This window comes from Coffea arabica, chromosome 6e, assembly GCF_036785885.1.
Source record: "Coffea arabica cultivar ET-39 chromosome 6e, Coffea Arabica ET-39 HiFi, whole genome shotgun sequence".
NCBI classification, from domain to species: Eukaryota; Viridiplantae; Streptophyta; class Magnoliopsida; order Gentianales; family Rubiaceae; genus Coffea; species Coffea arabica.
In genome coordinates this window covers 62822088-62842122 of record NC_092321.1, presented here as the reverse complement: position 1 = coordinate 62842122, position 20035 = coordinate 62822088, and the positions used below count along the sequence as shown (strand labels likewise).

General features: G+C 35.2%; 2 protein-coding genes across 2 annotated transcripts; both read left to right on the top strand.

The window, feature by feature from the left end:
• Positions 1-5118: 5118 nt before the first annotated feature.
• Positions 5119-14274, top strand: LOC140009708 (light-mediated development protein DET1-like). Its single transcript, XM_072055979.1, has 11 exons — positions 5119-5626; positions 6432-6859; positions 6972-7200; positions 7619-7795; positions 11146-11214; positions 11390-11446; positions 12897-12977; positions 13083-13247; positions 13361-13456; positions 13627-13726; positions 13828-14274. Exons 1-11 carry the CDS (start codon positions 5555-5557, stop codon positions 13965-13967), a joined length of 1614 nt encoding a protein of 537 aa, XP_071912080.1. The 5' UTR covers positions 5119-5554; the 3' UTR covers positions 13968-14274.
• A 1720-nt stretch (positions 14275-15994) lies between these two features.
• On the top strand, positions 15995-19003 carry LOC140004200 (probable protein phosphatase 2C 44). The gene is made up of 5 exons (XM_072055977.1): positions 15995-16370; positions 16716-16973; positions 17223-17499; positions 17585-17739; positions 18532-19003. Exons 1-5 carry the CDS (start codon positions 16317-16319, stop codon positions 18667-18669), a joined length of 882 nt encoding a protein of 293 aa, XP_071912078.1. The 5' UTR covers positions 15995-16316; the 3' UTR covers positions 18670-19003.
• The last annotated feature ends 1032 nt before the right edge of the window (positions 19004-20035 follow it).

Sequence of the window (20035 nt, the reverse complement as noted above, 5' to 3'; positions counted from 1 at the left end):
ATCGTTGTACTGGGAGCAGAGCTCGTACTACGCCATCCAAATGCGGAAAGATATGGAGGCCGGAAACTGAAAATTTCTCATCGTGACGAAGCATTAACGAGCCGCCAATGGATTGATAAATAGATAAATGGTCACTACAAATGTATAATGCAGAATTATCGCATTACTATTGACAATTTCCTTCTGTTATGTGATATACTTAAGCAAAATAACTATGTTCCGCACACATTACTGTTGACAATTTCCTCCTGTTATGTGATATACTTAAGCAAAATAATTATGTTCCGCAGAACTATCAAAAGCGTGTGGAAATTGAGGAGGCACTAGCCAGGACTCCGGTAATGGTCAGTCATAGTGCACGACAGCATGTTTTGGCAAAGCGGTTCAACTAATCAACTGAAACAATTAATCGAAATGTCAGGGAAGTTCTAAGGGGGCTATGTATGTTTGCATCAAGGATAATTCATTCGTATGACTATGATCAAGTCCATCCACGCATTGGAAACTTAACAAATACTTTCCATGATTCGAGATAAGCCCAAAGTTAAAGTAAAAAATTTCTAAATATTGTACTTATAATTTAGGTGTATCATTATCATGTAACTAAAATGTTTCTCACCCTAAGTACTGTAGGGTGTTGTAGGTGCAATAGATGGCACCCATATCCCCACATGTCCACCACCGGGACAGCAAATGACTTACACCAATCGGCACGGTAATCAATCATAGAATCTTTTGGCCATCTATGATTTCGACATGTGGTTCACATATATATATGCCGAGTGGGAAGGAAGTGCACATGATGCACGAGTTTTGAAGGATACTCTATCGCACCCGTCAAATTTTTCAATGCCACCTGAAGGTTAAATGCTACAATTACATGGTTACTTTAAGCTACTTTAGTTGTTGGTAAAGGAATGAGTAGTGCTAATCATGGCAAATAAAATGTTTTAGGCAAGTATTAGCCAGTTGATGCTGCATACAAGAATGTTTCGGGATTTTTACCTCCGTACAAGAATGTTGGCCAATGGGAGCCAGAGAACAAACTATTTAATACGCGTCACCCAGAGCTTAGAAATGTCATAGAATGCACATTTACAATACTGAATAAGAGATTTGCATTCTTAAGGGGATCAGTTCCAAATTTTTACATGAGTACTCGGATAAGTGTTGTTATAACTTGTTGCGCGCTACACAATTTTCTTAGGATGAACCAACCAGGCGACTCCCACTTTCAATTCTACAAGCAAGAAAATGCTGCGTTGGAGAATGAAGAGGGAGTCGCCACAATGGCAAACATTCAGCCAATAAATGCTTCCCGAGCTGAGATTGCAGCACGGAAAGCAAGACGAGATGCAATTGCGACTCAAATGTATGGATTGCAACATAGGAGAAGGCATTAAAAATCGGGGAAAAATTGTGTATTGGCAATTAATTTAGTTTGTAGTTTGCTCTATTTCATGGTAATTCGCGCTTTTCAAATGGGGGCAGCATGTAATATGAAGAACTTCTTCTACTACGTAGAAATATTAGCCAATCACGAAGTGCCGTGGTAGAAATTGCACTATGTAATTTTTCATTTGTCGTGTTGTACTGTTTTTCCCAAGCGACATTTGCAGGTTGACTTTTTCAACCATTATGCATGGTATTCCCAAATTAACGTGCATGTGTTAACTGACTCTCTATGTGCCGATGAAAGTTTCATGCTTCTTGATTGGGTCCACCAATCAAAAGATGGTTAAATAAGCATTTTTGCTGACTAAACATGTATTTGGGAAAAAAACATACCGACCAAACGTTTATTTGCTTTCTTGAGCTTGCACTTAAGTGGGGAAATAATTTATACAAAAAAGGACCAATCCAAATAGACTCCTTATTTGTATCATGATATGAAGTAGTTTTTGGTTGATCTTATTACCTTATGAATTTTTTAGTTCATGAATCTATGCTTATATTTGTGGTTGCTTGATCATCAATTATGAATTATTTAATCATCTGTTGGGCAATAAAGGTTGCCATATAAGTGTAGATCAAGAATCAGGAAACCTAAATCACATGTTCATGTTATGTAGGATATATATTTAGGTGGATCTAAACGAATAACTACATATATTTTCATGAGTTAGTATCACATCGGTGAAGATTTGGTGTGAGTATATTTGGATAATTGCGAAAGTATTATTAAATAAAATTTGAAAATATATGCTTAAAAAGTCATGAGTTAATGATTTGAATCAACTGAATTATTTTCTAATCTTGAACAACAAGGGATTTATAAACCCTAGAAAAGTTCTTCTACTAGGTTTTCAATTGTTATTTTATAGTTTTAACTAGTTTAATTTGTTGTATACTTTATTTGGATATTTGGTTTTTAGCTAATAAAGCAAGTTAAAAAACCGTAGTAAATATCCGTTTTCTTGTAGGATCTATCCTAATTATTCTTACACTGGTCTCAACCTATATACTGACAAAAAAAAAAAAAAAGTGGAGTGTTTGGGCACATATATTTGGATAATTAGAAATTATAACTTTAAAGTGTAAGTTCACGACAAATTTTGGATGCCATTGCCGGAGGCACGGTTTAATATTAGGGTAAAAAACAAATTTTGTTAATCTAAATTTTTTATTTTAATTTTACAATTTTCCTTGAATATATGATGTGAACTTGCTATATAATATATACATACACGCGCGCGCACACACATATATAAGTTTGTATCTTTGTTAATTATCTTTTTTTTTTGTAGTGTATGCACAGATCTAATCCGAATTATATTTCCATCAAATCCAAAGATTGAAAGAACAACAAGAAAGGCGAGACAACTGACACTACAACAATCAAACCAAACGGAGAAAAGTGTAAGTAAAACTTCAATTGAGCAACCTCAATTTGAAGTAATGACAGGAGAACGAGTTAAATAGAATCAACAAGCATTGAGGGACTTTGCATTACTGAATGAATTGAGAGCACAATCAAACATTGTTAGACAGGTGGTTAATGCAAACAATTTCGAAATTACATTTGCCTTGATTCCAATAATCCAACAAGACCAATTTAGAGGTAACTCAACCGAGGATCCTAATGCTTATTTAGCCAACTTTTCAGAAATATGTGATGCCATGAAATTTGATGGAGTAAGTAATTATGTAATTAAGTTTCAATTGTTTCCATTTGTATTGCATGATAAAGCTAAGGAATAGCTACACTCACATGCACCTAACAATTTTACTACATGGGCAGATTTGTCAAGAGTATTATTGAATAAATATTTTTCACCAAGTAAAACAGTTAAACTAAGAGTGGATATTACAAGTTTTTTCAACAGGAAGATGAATCGTTGTATGAGACTTGGGAGCGATATAGAGAATTGCAACGTCCATATCATGACCTTTCGAATTGGCTTATTGTCTAAATCTTCTATAATAGTTTAACTTATCCTACAAAGATAAATATTGATGCAATTGCAGGTGGAGTATTAATGGGAAAATCTACCAAAGATGCTGAATAGTTAATAAAAGAAATGGTAGCCAATAATTACCAAAGGGTAAATGAAAAATTTAGCTATAGAAAATCATCTAGTATGTATAAGGTAGATGCTCTCAATATGTTGAGTGCTTAATTGAACAATGTGGTTAAATTGCTTACTAAACAATGTGGGATTGGTACAAACTCAAATGTGAGTGTTGCATATTGTAGTATTTGTGGCTGAAATCATTATAAAATTAATTGCTTGAGTATTTCAATAGGTACAATATGTTAACAATTACAATTGTCCAACACATATAATCAAGGGTAAAGAAATCATCTAACATTTAGGTGGAATGGCCATGGAGTTCAATAAGAACCAACAAACCCATCGGACTTTCAATTGAAGCAAGCACCTGGCGAGGCTAAACCTACGTGGGAATTGGCCATCAAAAGAATAGCTAATACAAACAAATGATAACATTGATAGATTAGTTAAAACCACATTCGAGAGATTTGAGCAAAAAAAGGAAAGATTTTACCAATTTATGAACATCTAGAATGATTAGTTTAGTGTCTACATTCGTTATATCAGAATCCATATTACGTGGCACAGTTGTCACTGATGAACAGCAAAATCCTTTTAAACAAATTTAAACTAATATGCTTTGTCTTGTGCTGCAGAAAGTTTCACGACAGGTGCTCTAGCAATGCATGCCTAGATGACTATGCCTGCTAATCTAGGCATAATATTTGTTGTATTCCAAATATTAGCTATGTACCTCTTTCTCCAAATTTTGGTTTTGGGAAGTAGAGTGGTACCTCATTTACGAACAAAAAGCCCTAACTTTATCCTAATTCTCCAAATTTGATTGAATAAAACTTCATATGATTTTGGTTATTCTTAATTTATAGAAAAATGCAATGCAGCGATCTGATGCATGTGAGGTACAAAGGTGATTAAAAATATGTTCACTGAAAACGTAAAAATTTTTCTTTAGAAAACTCTTAATTGGGAGTTAATTCTTTAATCTACAACTTAAGTGAAATAAGTTTAAAAAGGATGAAAAACTCTATTATCTTTTAAATCTTGGGGATGAAAAAGTGCAATTAGCCCTGGGAAACTTTTGTTAATCTAATTCCAATAGAAAAGTCTAGGTGAACATTACATTTCTTTTAGTCAAATGTACAAGTATTTTTTTTTTAGCCAAATAGTTTTAGCCTTCATCGTGTCAATGCATAAAATGTTTTGCCTTTTGACTGAGTCAATGTATAAAAGTATAATAGCATTTACATGAAGGAGAATGAGAGAATGAGAAAGCAACAAATAAAAGGACAAAAAAACCCGTTTAAACGATGTAATAATTTTTTAAATTGATATAAATAACCTTAAAATTCAAGTCAATATCTAACAAAAGTACATAGAATTTTCACTAGTATGCACAATTTTTTTTTTTATATTAAAGTTGAATGTGTGCTTAGTGACCAAAAAATTATTCAGCAGCCAAAAATATATGACTCGAATAATTCAGTGGCTAGTATGGTTTTCCCCCATAAATTTAAAAGCATACCAAAAAAGAGCAAAGTTAAAAAATAAAAATAGATACAAAGTGATTGGATTGAGGATATAAATATACTGTTCTGTGGTGTACTGCACTGAATTCTTGTACACAAGGAATAGAAGAAATTCTTGTACCCATATCCCTCTTTCCTTTTCCAGTATCTGCACTTGCCTTCTGGTTCCCTCCATCCACACCACACACACACACGCACAACACTCCGCAACTCTGCTGCCACGTAACACAGACTCAGCCGCTTGAGAACTTCTCTCTCAACTCGTATCAAAAACCCCAACTTTACTTCAGTACATGCCCCATAATAAAGGTATTCCTATTGGGGTTCAATGAAATACTCAATCAAGTGAAAGCCAGAATTTGAATTCGAGGGCCACTGATGGAATGAATGTTCTTTACAAGTTATTTGGCCTAAACCCAGATGTGTGAGCATTAGTTTTGGGAAGAGAAGAATTAGTACTTCTTAAGAAGTAGAAAAAGATAGGATTTTTATTGAACCATTCTGGTTAAACTGATGTTTAAAAGCAATAACGTTACTGCCAGGATTTTTCAGCGCCAGATTTGTACTCCCGCTCCTGGTACCAGTGTATGTTAGCCTTACTAAATTTTTTTTTTTTTTTTTTTGTTGTAATTCCCTTCTCTTTTTTCTGGGCTTTTCTTGCTTCTTCAATATTGCTGTGCAAAATTCTCATTTTAGTTGTTTTTTGTTGGTTTTGGATTTTCAACTCATGAACTGCAGTGGAGGCTGAACCCTTCAGCCAAGTTAACAACAGGCTGCAGGAACATGATACTCTCTCCTAAATCTGCATTTAGGAGTGCTAGATTTTTTTGGCATATGCACCCCCTATTTTATGATTACCAAATTGACTTGCACGGGAATTCAACAATGTGAGCAGTAGAATGAGAATTGGAATGGTTGGAGATCGAACTGTGTACCTGGAATAGGGTGCAAGAAAGCCTAAGTTTTGGCCTTATTTTATGTGTAGAGCTGATACTAGATGAGCTTTGGTTTATCTGCAGTAGAGCTAAGCTAGGGGTTGCTTATTTGTCTAATAATGACTAATTAGCTGTTGAGCTGAGCTTGAACATGACCACATTGCTAACAAGCTTATTAACCAGTTATTCGATTTATTGCTGTCTGAATTATAAGTTTGAAGTTTTTAGGAAAAAACTTAGCATGACTACTTGATGTGTGAACTTTGAATCAAATTGAATTTGTAGCTTTGTAACATTGAAAGGGTCAAAATCTAACACTGCACAGTCATGTTTTCTTGAAGTATGTAATCTTTTTTGCCATTTCTATATGATATCATATGAGCTGGTTTTTTGCTGATCTTGTGTTCGTATTCTCTTGTTAAATGCAATAATAACAGTTGAATTTGATGCTTCAGATTTACAGCGCCAGACGATTTTATGAGAATATAGTCCCTAGTTGTACAATATATGATGTGGAATGTCCTGATCATTCGTTTCGCAAGTTCACTGAGGATGGCCTGTATCTTATAAGTTTCAGTAGAAATCATCAGGATTTGATTGTTTATAGACCGAGATGGCCTTCGTTTTCATGTAAAGAAGAAGATTGTGATACTCATGAGCTTCCTCCAAAAGCTAAAAAATTTGAAGGCTTCTTCACCGAATTATACTCTGTTTCTCTTGCTACAAGTGGCGAACTTATATGTAAGGACTTCTTTCTATACATGGAGAATAATCAATTTGGACTCTTTGCTACTTCAACTGCACAAATTCATGATGCACCTGCTGTTGGAGGTGCAGTTCAAGGCGTCCCATGTGTTGAAAAGATAACTTTTCATCTATTGAGGTGTGAATTTGATGTGCATTGCTAAGTTTGTTAATTTGATCAATTTTTATCAATCTAGTTACTGAAATACTCTGGTTTTCATTTTTTTTTTGGTTTTCTTGTATTTACTTAGAATGGAAGATGGTGTTGTTCTTGATGAGAGGGTTTTTTGGAGCGACTATGTTAATTTAGCGCACAGCATGGGTGTTTTCTTGTATGATGATTTACTAGCTATAGTCTCACTTCGTTATCAAAGGATACACATTCTCCAGATCAGAGACTCTGGAAACCTTGTTGATGTGCGGACTATTGGGGAATTTTGTCGTGAAGATGATGAACTTTTTCTTTATTCCAGTGTTCAGGCAAGCGCATTGCTTACAGCTGCTTCTGGCTTTATGCTATTTATCATGTTGTGAATTAAGGTTTTGAAGTTACTGCTTTTGGATGGAAGGGGTCAAATATTAGTGCTACCTTGCAAACATGTTAAATGATCTATATAACGTGAAAAAGTGCTACATTTTGGCACAGCACCCTTGTAAGAGAACAAGGCAGTAATGTTATTGGAAAAATTACTAGTTTTCCCCATTTTGAATTGTTATGGCCATGTGTATATGCCTAGAATTTGTCTTATTGGGATGTCATGATCTCAACCGCAGAAAATTTTGAAATACTACTAAGCTTCTCAACTTTGTTTAGCCATTGACAGCATTGGCCTTCTTCTATTGGCTTTTTCTGTTTGTTTTTAGGCCTCTGCTCTTACAAATCAACTACTGATTGCAGTCCATGGCAAATCCTGACAAAAGCAAACAATTGCATCAGATGACCGTGAATCATGCTGCAAATGGTTTGCATCATGACCGGCCTGCAGGAGAAACTTCTTTCCTGAGTGGCATAAAGCAGCGCTTGCTTTCATTCATATATCAGGGAATATGGAATGAAGAAACCGACCAAACCTTGGTCAGTCATATTAATATGGAATTAATAATGCTGTTAGAAGGTTTCTTCTATATTATAATCTACCTGTGCCCTTTTGTGGTATGTGGTTACCGGTTTGAGGTTCTGTCAGTTCCTATCTTCTATCAGTTATGAATGTCTTTCCCGTGATCTTAAATTCTGTATATGCTTTTGGCTGTTGCTTGTTGGTTCTTCTTAATGCACATAGTATACATGGATTGGTCACATTCTGCCTCTCGGATGGGGATAGCTTTGCGTATTTGAGAAAGAGTTCTCATCTATTCCTCACCTGATGGTAGTGCTGCTTTTGCTCGGCATCATTGTGATTGTCAGCTACATTATTGAGTGTTCTTGGCTTTTCGTTCAGGTTTCCTCTTTGTACGGTTGTTGATATATCAGCTACCATCCTTGAGCTTTCTTGGCTTTGCATTATCAGATTTTTATCTTCATACCGTAGTAGCTATTTGAGGTGCGTCTCCTTCAGAGATTAAGCAGGATGAGTTATCTGGAGTCCTGGGATGATAAATTTTGACACTCTAATGCATTGCAAAGCATCATTGTACCTAAATAGTTCTTATGATATGAGGAAAAGAATCAAATAGCTATTTTCCCTTTTTTATGTATCATTTCTATGCTTGTTCTTCCATATATATGGTATGCTTAGTTATAAGATTTATGGTTGTAATTATTATTTAAAAAAACCCATAAAGCTTGATAAAGAAAAATTGGTTAGAACTGAAGTTGGTTCTGGATGAAGGTGATCCAAAATTTAAGTTCTGACTGGTTCCAGGTTTTCCGTAATGGTTCCCTGAATGTCCTTAATATAAGGCTGTAATTAGATGTTAGAATATTTCCACTGGCTGTAAGGCGACTTTATTGGGTATTCATTTGCAATTCAGCTCCAAATCATAACAAGCTGGTCTAGTTTAGAATAAAGCAGACTCTTGTTGGTTGAGAATGGAAGGGAGTTTTTTAAGTATTGAAGACCATGTTGGTGAAGAACCAGTTGGTAGGTCAGAAAAGAGACTCTTCTGCAGCTGTTATCTTTATACAAAATACAGTTTGGAACTTTGAGTTTCCCTGATAAAAGTGGCTCATTTTTTGTGAGGTGCTGCTCTAAACAGAGGCCTTTTCCAGTGGTGATAGATGGTTAAGTCAGGTGTCATCATAGAGTGAGAACTTCATTAAATAAGGAAATGATGTCATTTTCTGCAAATTTCAAGATTCCTGTCTCATCTCATATGATAATTTTTTGAGCTTGGAAAAACTCAAAATTGAAACTTAGATTTGTTGATTTGAAAGGAGGGAAAGCAAGATGGAATATATTCTCAAATTCTTCTAGATAAAGTTATAAGTAAGGCTATTAAACAAGTATCTAGAAGTTATTGAGATGGAGAATGCTACGACAATTAATCTTGGGAAACTCCAGAATTAGAAAAATCAATAGCTAGAATATCTGGCATGCTATGGTTTTCTAGTTTATACCAGGAGTTCATGTTGTGGCATTATGTCCTAACTATGAGAAAGGTGGTTCTTAGTATTCCTGTACTCTTACCGTGTAAGATGGCGATGCCTTTTTCAATGTATTATATATAAAATATTTGTTTCTATCAAGTACATTGCTTCTCTCTGCATCTTCCACCTTTTAATTTCTCAAGTGAATGTTAGTGCTGAGTCTTTTGAATCTTTAATCTCCTTTTGCAAGGCTCTGATATAAATGTTCCCCATAGGTGATCATGATAGCAATTGTTCATTTGTTTATTCTGGTGGCTTTTTGGTGAAATTTATTCATATGCACTTGGTCTATGATTTCTTGTAAGCCAGCGCCCTTCTTCTCTTCCTCACACTATGCAATCCCTGACTAGAAGCCCTTTTTCATCAATTCTTGTAAAGCAATATCACGATCTCTCCTCTGCATCTTCTCTGGGTTAATTTCAGTTGACAGCATTGAAAATTCTCTTCATTTCTCATTTATCTTTAATTATCATCTCAAACACACGGGCCTTTAATGCTACTAAGTTGCAACAATTAGCCCCAGTTCCAGTTTCAACTAATTGAAGTGGAAGAACTTGTGCAAGTGAAATGTACGAAATAAGACTAGTCTTGAGCCAGAATTGGAGAATGTTGAAGTTTCTAACAATCTCAAATTCTTCAGTTAGACCTCTTTCTTGTAGCACTCATTGACATATTTTTCGAGTCCTCTTGCATTGTTGAAAATACAGAAAAAGTATATTTGAGGATCTGTAACCTTGAAAACTTTTCGTGTAGTAGACAATGCACAGTCTTTAATGTGATTTTAGTGGAAGATAATTTGATTTTCTTTGCAATTGGTGTTCATTAAGACTGTAAAAATGTAAAGGAGCAATGTGGCTGAAAAAAAATTTCTTGATGCACAGTGAAGATTTTATTTGAAGAATATTTTGTTCTTTTCGCAATTGGGGCTGATGAACACTGTAAAAATGTAAAGGGGCAATCTGTCTGAAATGAAACTTCTTGATGCATAGTGGCTTGAAGCAAATATGTAGGATGCAACACGAAATTAGTCCTTTTCCAGATATGTCAGTTTCATATTGTATCTATTAATTTGAAATCAAATCCTTTATAATGCCAGAGTTCTATTTGAACTTTCCACAAAACAGCCTTATTGGCATCATTGAGAGTCGTTGCTCTATTTGAGGCACTTCTATTAAATTTCTTGATTTCAGTTTGAGATCGTTCCGTTTGGCCAAAAGAACCATTTCATCATTATTGTTTGCTCCGTTTCTTTTTTCCCCTGATTTTCAACAACAATGAACTTTAGATCATGCCCCAATGTTTCAATTTGTCTTTTATGTTATGGGTCAAAATATGTCCAAACTTTCTGTTGCATCTTCTCTATCATGTACCAACTTGTGCTGGTTGTAAAATAAAAGTTAAAAGCAAGTACTCTGAACTGTATATCCCTCTATCAGTTAGGGCACCATTGCCTTGTGAGCAGCCTCTGGTTGCTGCAATAGCATTACGCACATTCTGCACATCGGCTACAATTTTTTTGGTTGTCATTTCTAGCCTGTTTGACAGTTCTTGTACAGTGGCAGGAAATAGAAACCTTGATATCATCTTTTATATGTTCAGAATTTCTTAATGACATGTAATGGAACTAATAGTTCTTTGTGCATGTGTCATTCATCTTTGCTATTTGTTTTACCCTGTATTTCCTGAGATTTTTTTCGAAGTGATGATTTTGCAAAATTTAAAGTATTGTGTATGCCTATGTGGCCTGATCAACTGGATTATGCAACTCTTAGAATGTGACAAATTGAACTTGAAATTGTTAATTTGTCTACTAATTTACCTTTCTGTTGTTTAATCAGAGAATGCAGTGCCTGAAGAAGAAATTTTATTTCCATTTCCAAGATTATGTTGATTTGATAATCTGGAAGGTAGGCTTCCTCTTTAAACTTCCATATGATCCCCTTTGCTTATGCACCAGTGATGCATCATACTGCATATTTTTCCTCTACTTAGCATCTATAAAGTTTATATCCTTTCTAGTTTTCTCACATGATGACATGAACAAAAGCATACATGACAACTTGTTTTCTGACTTATCCTCAGGTGCAATTCTTGGATCGGCATCACCTGTTGATAAAGTTTGGCAGTGTTGATGGCGGGGTGAGATTTCTCTTTCTTTGCTAATTCATCCTCGTAGTTTTAAATGCTTATTCTAAAGGGTGCAAGATGGGCCTGTAGAATTTATTTATTGGGTCTAAACTGGCTCCTAGAAGAAGATATTGTCTAAGTCTTGATGTGAGCTAGATTATGTTCTAGTTTCTTGGCCATTAACTTCTATTTATAGTCAAGATATTATGTCATTACAACTTTTAAGTAAATTTTCTCTTTTTAAGCTGACCTTTACTGGAACATCTGTTGATATGACTATTCAGTGTATGCTTCTGTTGGGAGTACAACTATCATATTCTAGGAGAGGTGGTCAATTGTCTAATCTAAATCTGGTCTTTTGCTGACATCATAATGCTTGTGTCTGTTTCTTTTTTCTCTTTCTCAAGCCTAGCTGGATTTTTAATTTTTATCATTTTGAAGAGTTAATTTAGATGACTCTGAATATTATAGATTATCAAGTCATAGTCATTGTCTGCTTTGATTACAGTCATAGAGTTCTAAAAATTTCCATAAATTTTTACAAGTTTGAGTAATCTTCATGATGTAGTTCTATGTGGAGTAGAATTCCTAGGCTTCGAACTGGATTGTTTACCAGTATGAATTTTGAATTCTAAACTGCTAAAGAACCTTGAAAAGCATCACTTATATTCCCGAGTAATGGTCTAGGCTATTAGGGCATTCATGAATTCCTTGCCTCATAATTACTGAATGCCCTGAACAGATTTATTCTTGGTTGCCATGAAGGAAAATGCAGAACATAACGTGACTGTAGGCACTTAATAAGACTGAGAGATAACTGCAGGTTTTCCATTGAGCCAAGTTTTCAAAATTGTTTCTCCTTGTGCAACGATTAATTCAAACTCCTTATGGGTTGAGCTAAAGTTCCGAAACTCATGTCTTTGAACACAAAAGCTAATTCTGTAGAACTATTATTGTCTCAAAACTATATAATGCCAAGGTGAAATCTGAAAAATCCTTCATAGGGAGGAATCCAGAGGAAGAAAATAATAGAGCTTTCCATCTAAAAGAGCAGACTGATAAAGATGGCCACTTGGAACTGGCTTTATTGTTGAGTCCACAATAACCAAGAGAGTTTTATATGGCCTGCTTCGTAACCATTTGGCAGGTGTTGTGGTCAGTAGTGCTGGGTGCTTTATGACTACTATAACTTTTCAATGCATAGCATAATATCAAATATTAATGTATGATTCTGTTCAAATAAGTTAAAAATCACTATTGGACATGGCATATCTTAGGGATATAATTGCTGGAACTAAATTGGATAAATACTCTTGAAATGCTATCAAGGATTCTAACTAATATCTACTAGTGTAGCGTCTTGTTGGAGACAGATTCTAACTGTGGAGGATGTCATTAAACATAACTGCCAAATTGATTCAAGTAGGTGATTTATACTTATTAAATGTCTTTGAACTTGTAGGTATCTCGAAATGCTGATAACCATCCTGCATTCTTTGCTGTATATAACATGGAGACAACTGAAATAACTGCATTTTATCAGGTGCTTATACTTGACACTTATGATTCTGAATTTTCTTCAAGAAGTCCTGTTGGACCTAAAGGTTATCCTTAACTTGCAAATAACTTTCTTCCCAATGTCCTGCAGAATTCTACGGATGAGCTCTATTTGTTGTTTGAACTGTTCTGTGATCACTTTCATGTGTCAGGCAAAAATTCACTTTATATGAATTTCATATCAACTCATTCAAATAACATTCATAACCTAGAGCAACTGAAGTCCAATAAAAACAAAGCTAGCAGCTTGTCTCAGGTAACCTGGTATTATTCTTTACAATATATCAAAGTAGTCCTACTGCCTTGTCACATATGATTAAGATTTCATTCAATCCAATAATCATCTGAGGAGTTTGTCCGCTTTTGCAGTTTGTGAAGAAGATGCTCTCCTCTTTGCCTTTTAGTTGTCAGTCTCAAAGTCCTTCGCCCTACTTTGATCAATCTCTCTTTCGATACGATGAAAAGGTTTGCCTTTAAATTTGCAGCACTTGGATGTCCATGAGGACCTGCATGACATGAGTTTGATAAAACCTTTTCTGACGTTTCACTTGCATCTGTCACAAGATGTTGGCTGCACTTTGGATTTCATACCATTTTGTCCTAGTATTTGACTTGTAAGGTGACTATTATTGCAGCTGATCTCAGCTACTGACCGGCACAGACAATCTACTGACCATCCCATCAAATTTATTTCGAGGCGGCAGCCCAATATCCTCAAGTTCAAAATCAAACCAGGTACTTCTCATTTGCTCCTTGAAAACTTTTTTGGTTTTCAAATGTTTACAGCATTCTTTCGGACTCGCAAAATAAATGTGTTTTCTGCTGTTCTCCATCAGGACCTGAAGCTGGCAACACAGATACTCGGTCGAAAAAGATTTCTTCATTTCTTTTCCATCCCTTTCTGCCTCTAGCACTTTCTGTTCAGCAGACATTATTTTTGCAGCCAGCGGTTGTAAATATTCACTTTCGCAGATAATTATCCCTCTTTTCCTTAATTAGGTTCTTGTTCTTATTCCTCTGTCCTTGTTTCACCTCATTTTGGTGTAGTTTAGGATGCAAATTTTGTACTATAACTCTTGTAATAGTAATATCACTCAAGATTGGAGTTAAAAAACCAAGAAAAATGCTCTACCGATTCGATCCGAGCTCTTGGAATTGGAATAACCATTTGTCAGGACTCTTTGGTGTAAGTTCCTTGGCTTGGACAGGGCATTTAGTACATGTCGCTATCCCTGGATCAAGGCTCAATTCAATTAAGTCCGGAGCGTCTGCCGATTTTGCCATATCCCCTTCCTTTTGGTTTGAGATTAAAATTTCATTGTGATGTCATTGCTTTTTTTCTTTCCTTTATTTTAAAAAACCAAGAAAAATGCTCAAGGTAGATATATATATATATATATATATATATATATATATGTATATGTACCATGTCCAACGCAGATGGGCATTTATTAGATCAAGGAGACAGGATTATGGCCTTTGAGTTTGAAGGTGCCGGTGAATGTCCACTTGGGGTGGGGTTGGGTCGGCTGCTGGACCAAACAAAAAATCCATGGTTGAATTCGACTCAGGTCAGAAGGACATTACCGACGTTGACCTTTAAGAAAGATGTTTCATATGAGAGTTGACTGTTTCAAACCTCGTCGGTACAATGAGTATACCGTTTCTATTAAATACCTATTGCATTTGAAAGTTAATTGATAATCAATTGAAATGCGAAGAAGAAAATAAGAGGAATTATTGTTCAATCGACTTAATTTACATATAATTGTGTACAATTTAAAGGGATATTTTATTGAGTCCAATTGAAGAATGTAGTTGTATTTTAATTTTCTTAAAATGCCCTCATTCAATGTAAGTTGTTGTTACTACAAACCCACCCCATTTAATGAGAGTTGATTCTTTTTTTTTTTTCCATCAATTCAAGTTCCCGTAAAGTTGTACTCTAATTAATGTGAGGGTATTTTAGGAAAATAGCTACCTAAATTGATTGTTCCAACAAGGTTAACTATTTTTTTTTAAATTGTGTGGAAAAAAATCAAAAATATCAAAGTGGGACGGAGGGAGTATTTAATTATCAATATAAGTGAAAAATGATAAAGACCCAATATCAATTAATTACAGATATGATTAGATGTATTGTGCCAAATTTCATACTAACTACGCAAAAGAGAAGAAACACATTAGGAATTAGTGGGATGAATAAATGAAATAAATAAATAAAAAAGAAGAAGGAAAGTTTGTTTAGCTTTTCCATGCTTTTTAGTATTAGACATTCTTGTACATATAAGTAACACAATTGTAAACCAATTCGTATTTGATTTCATCAAGAAACCGTCAATATCACTATTTGAAATTTAAGTAAGGGATTACAATAATTGGAGACTAATAATTCAAACTAATAGTTGTTCTAAAGAAAATTTGAATTTGACTGTGCAGGTTAATTGTCCTAAATCTTCTCAAATTGGCCTTGTTTGGGAAGGAATTTTTCACCAAAAAAATCTCTACGTTTTTCGTGAACACATTTCTCAATCATCTTTTTATCTCACATATGTCAAATCGCTACAATATATTTTTTACAAAAACTCCAGAAAATTGCAATCTAAATCCGCTCAAAATTAGAAACTGCCTTGTTTGGACAGCCATTTTCTCCCAAAAAATTACGTCATTTTTCGTGATCACATTTTTCTATTATCTTTTTTACTCACATACATCAAATCGCTACAATAATTTTTCTACAAAAAATCCTAGAAAATGCAACCAAACACAAACAATTATTTTCGTCTAAATATAGAGGGACCAATTTGGCGTACGCGCTAAACATTAAGGATCTTTTCAGAACCTTGGAGGTGAAATATCCAAATTTTGAGTTGGGTACGAGATATTTTAAAGAATTTGCAAGTCTCACTCAACCGTCCCGGTTCCATCTAAATTTCCGTGTTAGTCAATTAAAACTTGAAGAACGGATTTGTCTTAATTACATTTAATCTAAAAGGAAATTTCGTCGTCACTTCATTTGAAAAAATACGCACAAAAACGCCCGCAGTAAACGCCCTCCGTTTTTTCCATTGGAAGACTTTCTCCATTTCTCCCACCAAGAATCAACACGTTTTCCACCTAAAAATTTTTTCTGTTACTTTCACACAGAAGAATCGAATTCAAATACTTCAATTTTCTGCTTTTCAATCAGATTTACGGCTATTTGATCAACCATCAAGAACTTGGGTTCAACCAGCAAACAGAGTTCTTTCTCTTATGAAGCCTTGGAGCCATTAATTGGAGGAGGAAAAAGTTTTTAATAAGCAGCTGAGAATCAATTTCATTCATGGAGGCTGGCAGTAGTGGCGGACCTGGCGGTGGTCTTCTGAATAAGATCAAGGTGCCCTTTCTTTCTTTCCTCGTTTAGTACTCAAATTTGATTATGCTCATATTTTCTTGATTTATTTCTTGTTATTGTAGTTTTAGTACAATTTTTTCTGTCATATAATAAAATTATCATCTTTTACTATATGGTGCATGTGGATATTGTTTGATATGGGCATGCTTAGGAAACTGGTATCATGGTACATAGATTTCTAGTTTGACTGCTGTATGCTTGTTTGTTTCCCTTGGTGTTGCTGGATACAAATTCATGTTACCTACATGCTTGAATTGGTTGTTGAAATTTATGGTTTAGAATTGTTATCTGAAGACTAGTTTTCTACGTGTTTTTTGGGTACTGTAGAAAGCTGCTTGTCTCGATTTTTCTTCGCCAGACACGGGAAAGGGAAAAATCAAGTCATCAGGCAGCAATTGTAAGCTAGCTCATGGGTTTCACTTGGTTGAAGGACAATCAGGACACTCCATGGAAGATTACCATGTTGCTGAATACAGGAAAAGGGGTGGTCATGTACTCGGACTCTTTGCAATCTTTGATGGGCATCTTGGTGATCGTGTCCCTAGTTATTTGAAAGATAATCTCTTCAATAACATACTTGAACAGGTATGAATCTGTCCTTGCACATATGAATGCGATTATGTGCATTTTAGATTTTTCCTATCCTTTTACTTCGTTAATTATAGTTTGGAATCATCTCTTCTTTGTGAAGTTATGCATTAACTAACTCAAGGTGTACATGATACGTTTTCCAACATTATACTGATCACATGCTAAGCCAAAACTTCACTCTAACTTTTGAAGAACCTAACTTTGGGAATCAACTTCTGTTCCTTGTTTGTTGTTTTTGGACAGCCTAACTTTTGGGATTACCCTGAGCTTGCTATTAAAAATGCTTATCGCTCCACTGATGACCTTATATTGGAGAATACCAGACAATTTGGCCCTGGTGGCTCAACAGCAGTGACGGCTATTGTCATTGATGGAAAAGATTTATGGATAGCAAATGTAGGAGATTCAAGAGCTGTTGTGTGCGAGAGAGGTGCTGCCAATCAAATTACTGTTGACCATGAGCCACATAGTGAACGAAGAAGGATTGAGAAGAAGGGTGGCTTCGTGACTACTCTTCCTGGTAACTTTGCACAAAACTGATGTAAAAGTATGCTTCTTTACCGTACTTTCTCCAGGCAGTAGCAACTTAAAAATTCTTGTTTTAGGAGATGTGCCTCGAGTGAATGGCCAACTTGCAGTTGCACGTGCTTTTGGAGATCAAAATTTGAAAGCTCATTTGAGTTCTGAACCAGATATACGACATGTCCCTATTGATAGCACAATAGAGTTTGTCATATTGGCAAGTGATGGCTTATGGAAGGTTGGTTTTCTAAACACTATTCAGAACATTTAAGCAAATTTGTGTCTTCTGTACAAATTTTTCATCCTTCTCCCTTTGGATGGTAGGTCTGATCAAAACATCCTTAAGAAGCTTAAGTAGAAATTGTAGTTTTAAGGCTTAAAGTTCATGTATAGATTGTGAATGGTTGTGATTTGGCTTGGTTTTGGTGTTTGTTTTATGCTGGTCTCGAATAGTGAAAGCATTGGTTTAAAATGCTTATTTTGATTAACCTTTTAAATCCTCTAGGAGTCTTTGATTGAAATAAATGAAGATCATAACAAAGGGAAGTAATTTCATCTACAAAAATCACTATGTTTTGATGAAGTTGAAGGCTTTAAAGAAAGTTGTACAAGTAGCACAAGCATCTAATCTATCTTCATCCTTAAGGTGTTAATCCTCAACTAGAGCATCTAATGAATGGAGATCAGGACATAAATACAGGGTGGTTCTTTGTGCACTTTATATAAATCTTACATGTTGGATATGAGATGGTTTTTTTTCTTTTTTTTTTTTGGGGGGGTGGGGGAATACGATATGGTTATTTAGTCATCTATATAGGCCTCATCAAGCAGTTTACTCTAGAGCATACCTTTTGTTGTCTTATTCCTAGAATCAGTTTCATAACTTTCAGTACTTTGCGATAGTTTACAGATTTTAACTTCTTGAATTGAATGAGCGTTTATGCGTACATTTTGAACTTCTAGAACATGGATAATTCACCCAAAGAATGTTGTTGAAATCTACAATTTGAAGAAGCAAATGGCATTGCAGGTCATGAAGAATCAAGAGGCAGTGGATCTGGTGAAATCCATCAAGGATCCTCAAGCAGCTGCTAAGCGTTTGACCATGGAGGCATTAGCAAGAAAGAGTAAAGATGACATTTCATGCATTGTAATTCGCTTTGGATGAAAGCTAAGAGACCGGGCAGGATCCTTTAGCAACTACTCAAATCGCTGCGTGTTGTTGCGTTGTTAGCTTCTTTCCATTTCAGTAAACCATTTTGATTGAGATGTTAGGGTTGAGGGATATTTCATTGTTTGCATAGATAGTACATAATAGAAGGTGAGTCAAACTGGCAGTTTTCACTTAGTGTTGTGTTATTGCACAAGTGCATACTTCTTTCTAGGGTGGCATTTTTGCTGCCTTATCCTGTTTTTTGGATGTAAATTTGTTGATTGTTTGAGGTGAAACTTGCAGTTTGCACTTGTATATATATGAATTAGAGGGTAATGACTTGCAGTTATTTCTAGTATTGAAACCCCATTTTGCTCTTTTTTGTCTTCATAGAACATAAACTATTTATCAAGACATCAGCCAAAAAGAATAGGCTGAATAAAGTGTCTACTGTCCTCTCCAACCCTATGATTCTAACTCTCAAACCTGGTTCAAAGTCGCGGTCGCAGTTAGGACCGTTCCACATTGGTCTCGGCACATCGGTTACAATCTCGTCGAGATGCAAATTTTGAAGCATTTAATATTTTAAAAATTATGAATAATATCAAAAAATATGTTAAACAAAAATAATTAAAAAAGTTAGCAAAAGAAAATTTATAAAATGTAAATTTACGAGTTGACTCCAGATGATTCGGGTAGACTCAATCGAGACTATGAGTATCGAAAACTTCTCAAATGAATTCTCAGTGACTCGGCCAAATTATCGACGAATCAACTCAAATGAATTCTCAGTGACTCGGCCAAATTATCGACGAATCAAGTATTTCGGAGTCATTTCATCCTGATATCATATTGGAGGGATTCCGTCCCGGTATCATAGCGGAGGGATCCGTTCCGATGACGACTCGACGATCCGAGATTTTGAACCATGCTCTCAAATGACTCAACTTTCTTGTGAATATTTTTCTCGAAAAAATTACACATTTAAATATCATGCCTACTTACAGGCTGGTAGGATTGGAAGTTTCAGAATGGAGTTTGACTACATACAAGCCATTTCCAGGAAGTTTCAGAAGGGAATCGATTTGGCTGTGACGGCGGCCGACAACGGAGTTGCCCGTTTGACTCTGTATTTTCGCGTTTGACTATCACCATCACCCAGGAATCTTTCCACCCCAGGTTGAAACGAATCAAATTAGAAACAAGAACCACTAAAACGATGGTCCTACTAATTTTTCTGTAAACTTCTTTGTTACGTAAGAAAGTGATCACAAAATTTGTTTTTCTTAAGGAATGTACTATATAATAATTTTATTTTATGATTGAAAAATTTGTTCACGAAAAATTCTAATTCTGACGTATTATAATTTTTGAACAGCGT

Bases quoted from the DNA above. Each gene is read 5' to 3' on its own strand.
- LOC140009708 (XM_072055979.1), top strand. From the start codon at position 5,555: ATGTTTAAAAGCAATAACGTTACTGCCAGGATTTTTCAGCGCCAGATT. The intron at 5,627-6,431 runs GTATGTTAGCCT...TTGATGCTTCAG, and splicing joins CTCCCGCTCCTGGTACCAGT to ATTTACAGCGCCAGACGATT. The intron at 7,796-11,145 runs GTCAGTCATATT...TTGTTTAATCAG, and splicing joins AAGAAACCGACCAAACCTTG to AGAATGCAGTGCCTGAAGAA.
- LOC140004200 (XM_072055977.1), top strand. From the start codon at position 16,317: ATGGAGGCTGGCAGTAGTGGCGGACCTGGCGGTGGTCTTCTGAATAAG. The intron at 17,500-17,584 runs GTAACTTTGCAC...TTCTTGTTTTAG, and splicing joins CTTCGTGACTACTCTTCCTG to GAGATGTGCCTCGAGTGAAT. The intron at 17,740-18,531 runs GTTGGTTTTCTA...ATGGCATTGCAG, and splicing joins CAAGTGATGGCTTATGGAAG to GTCATGAAGAATCAAGAGGC.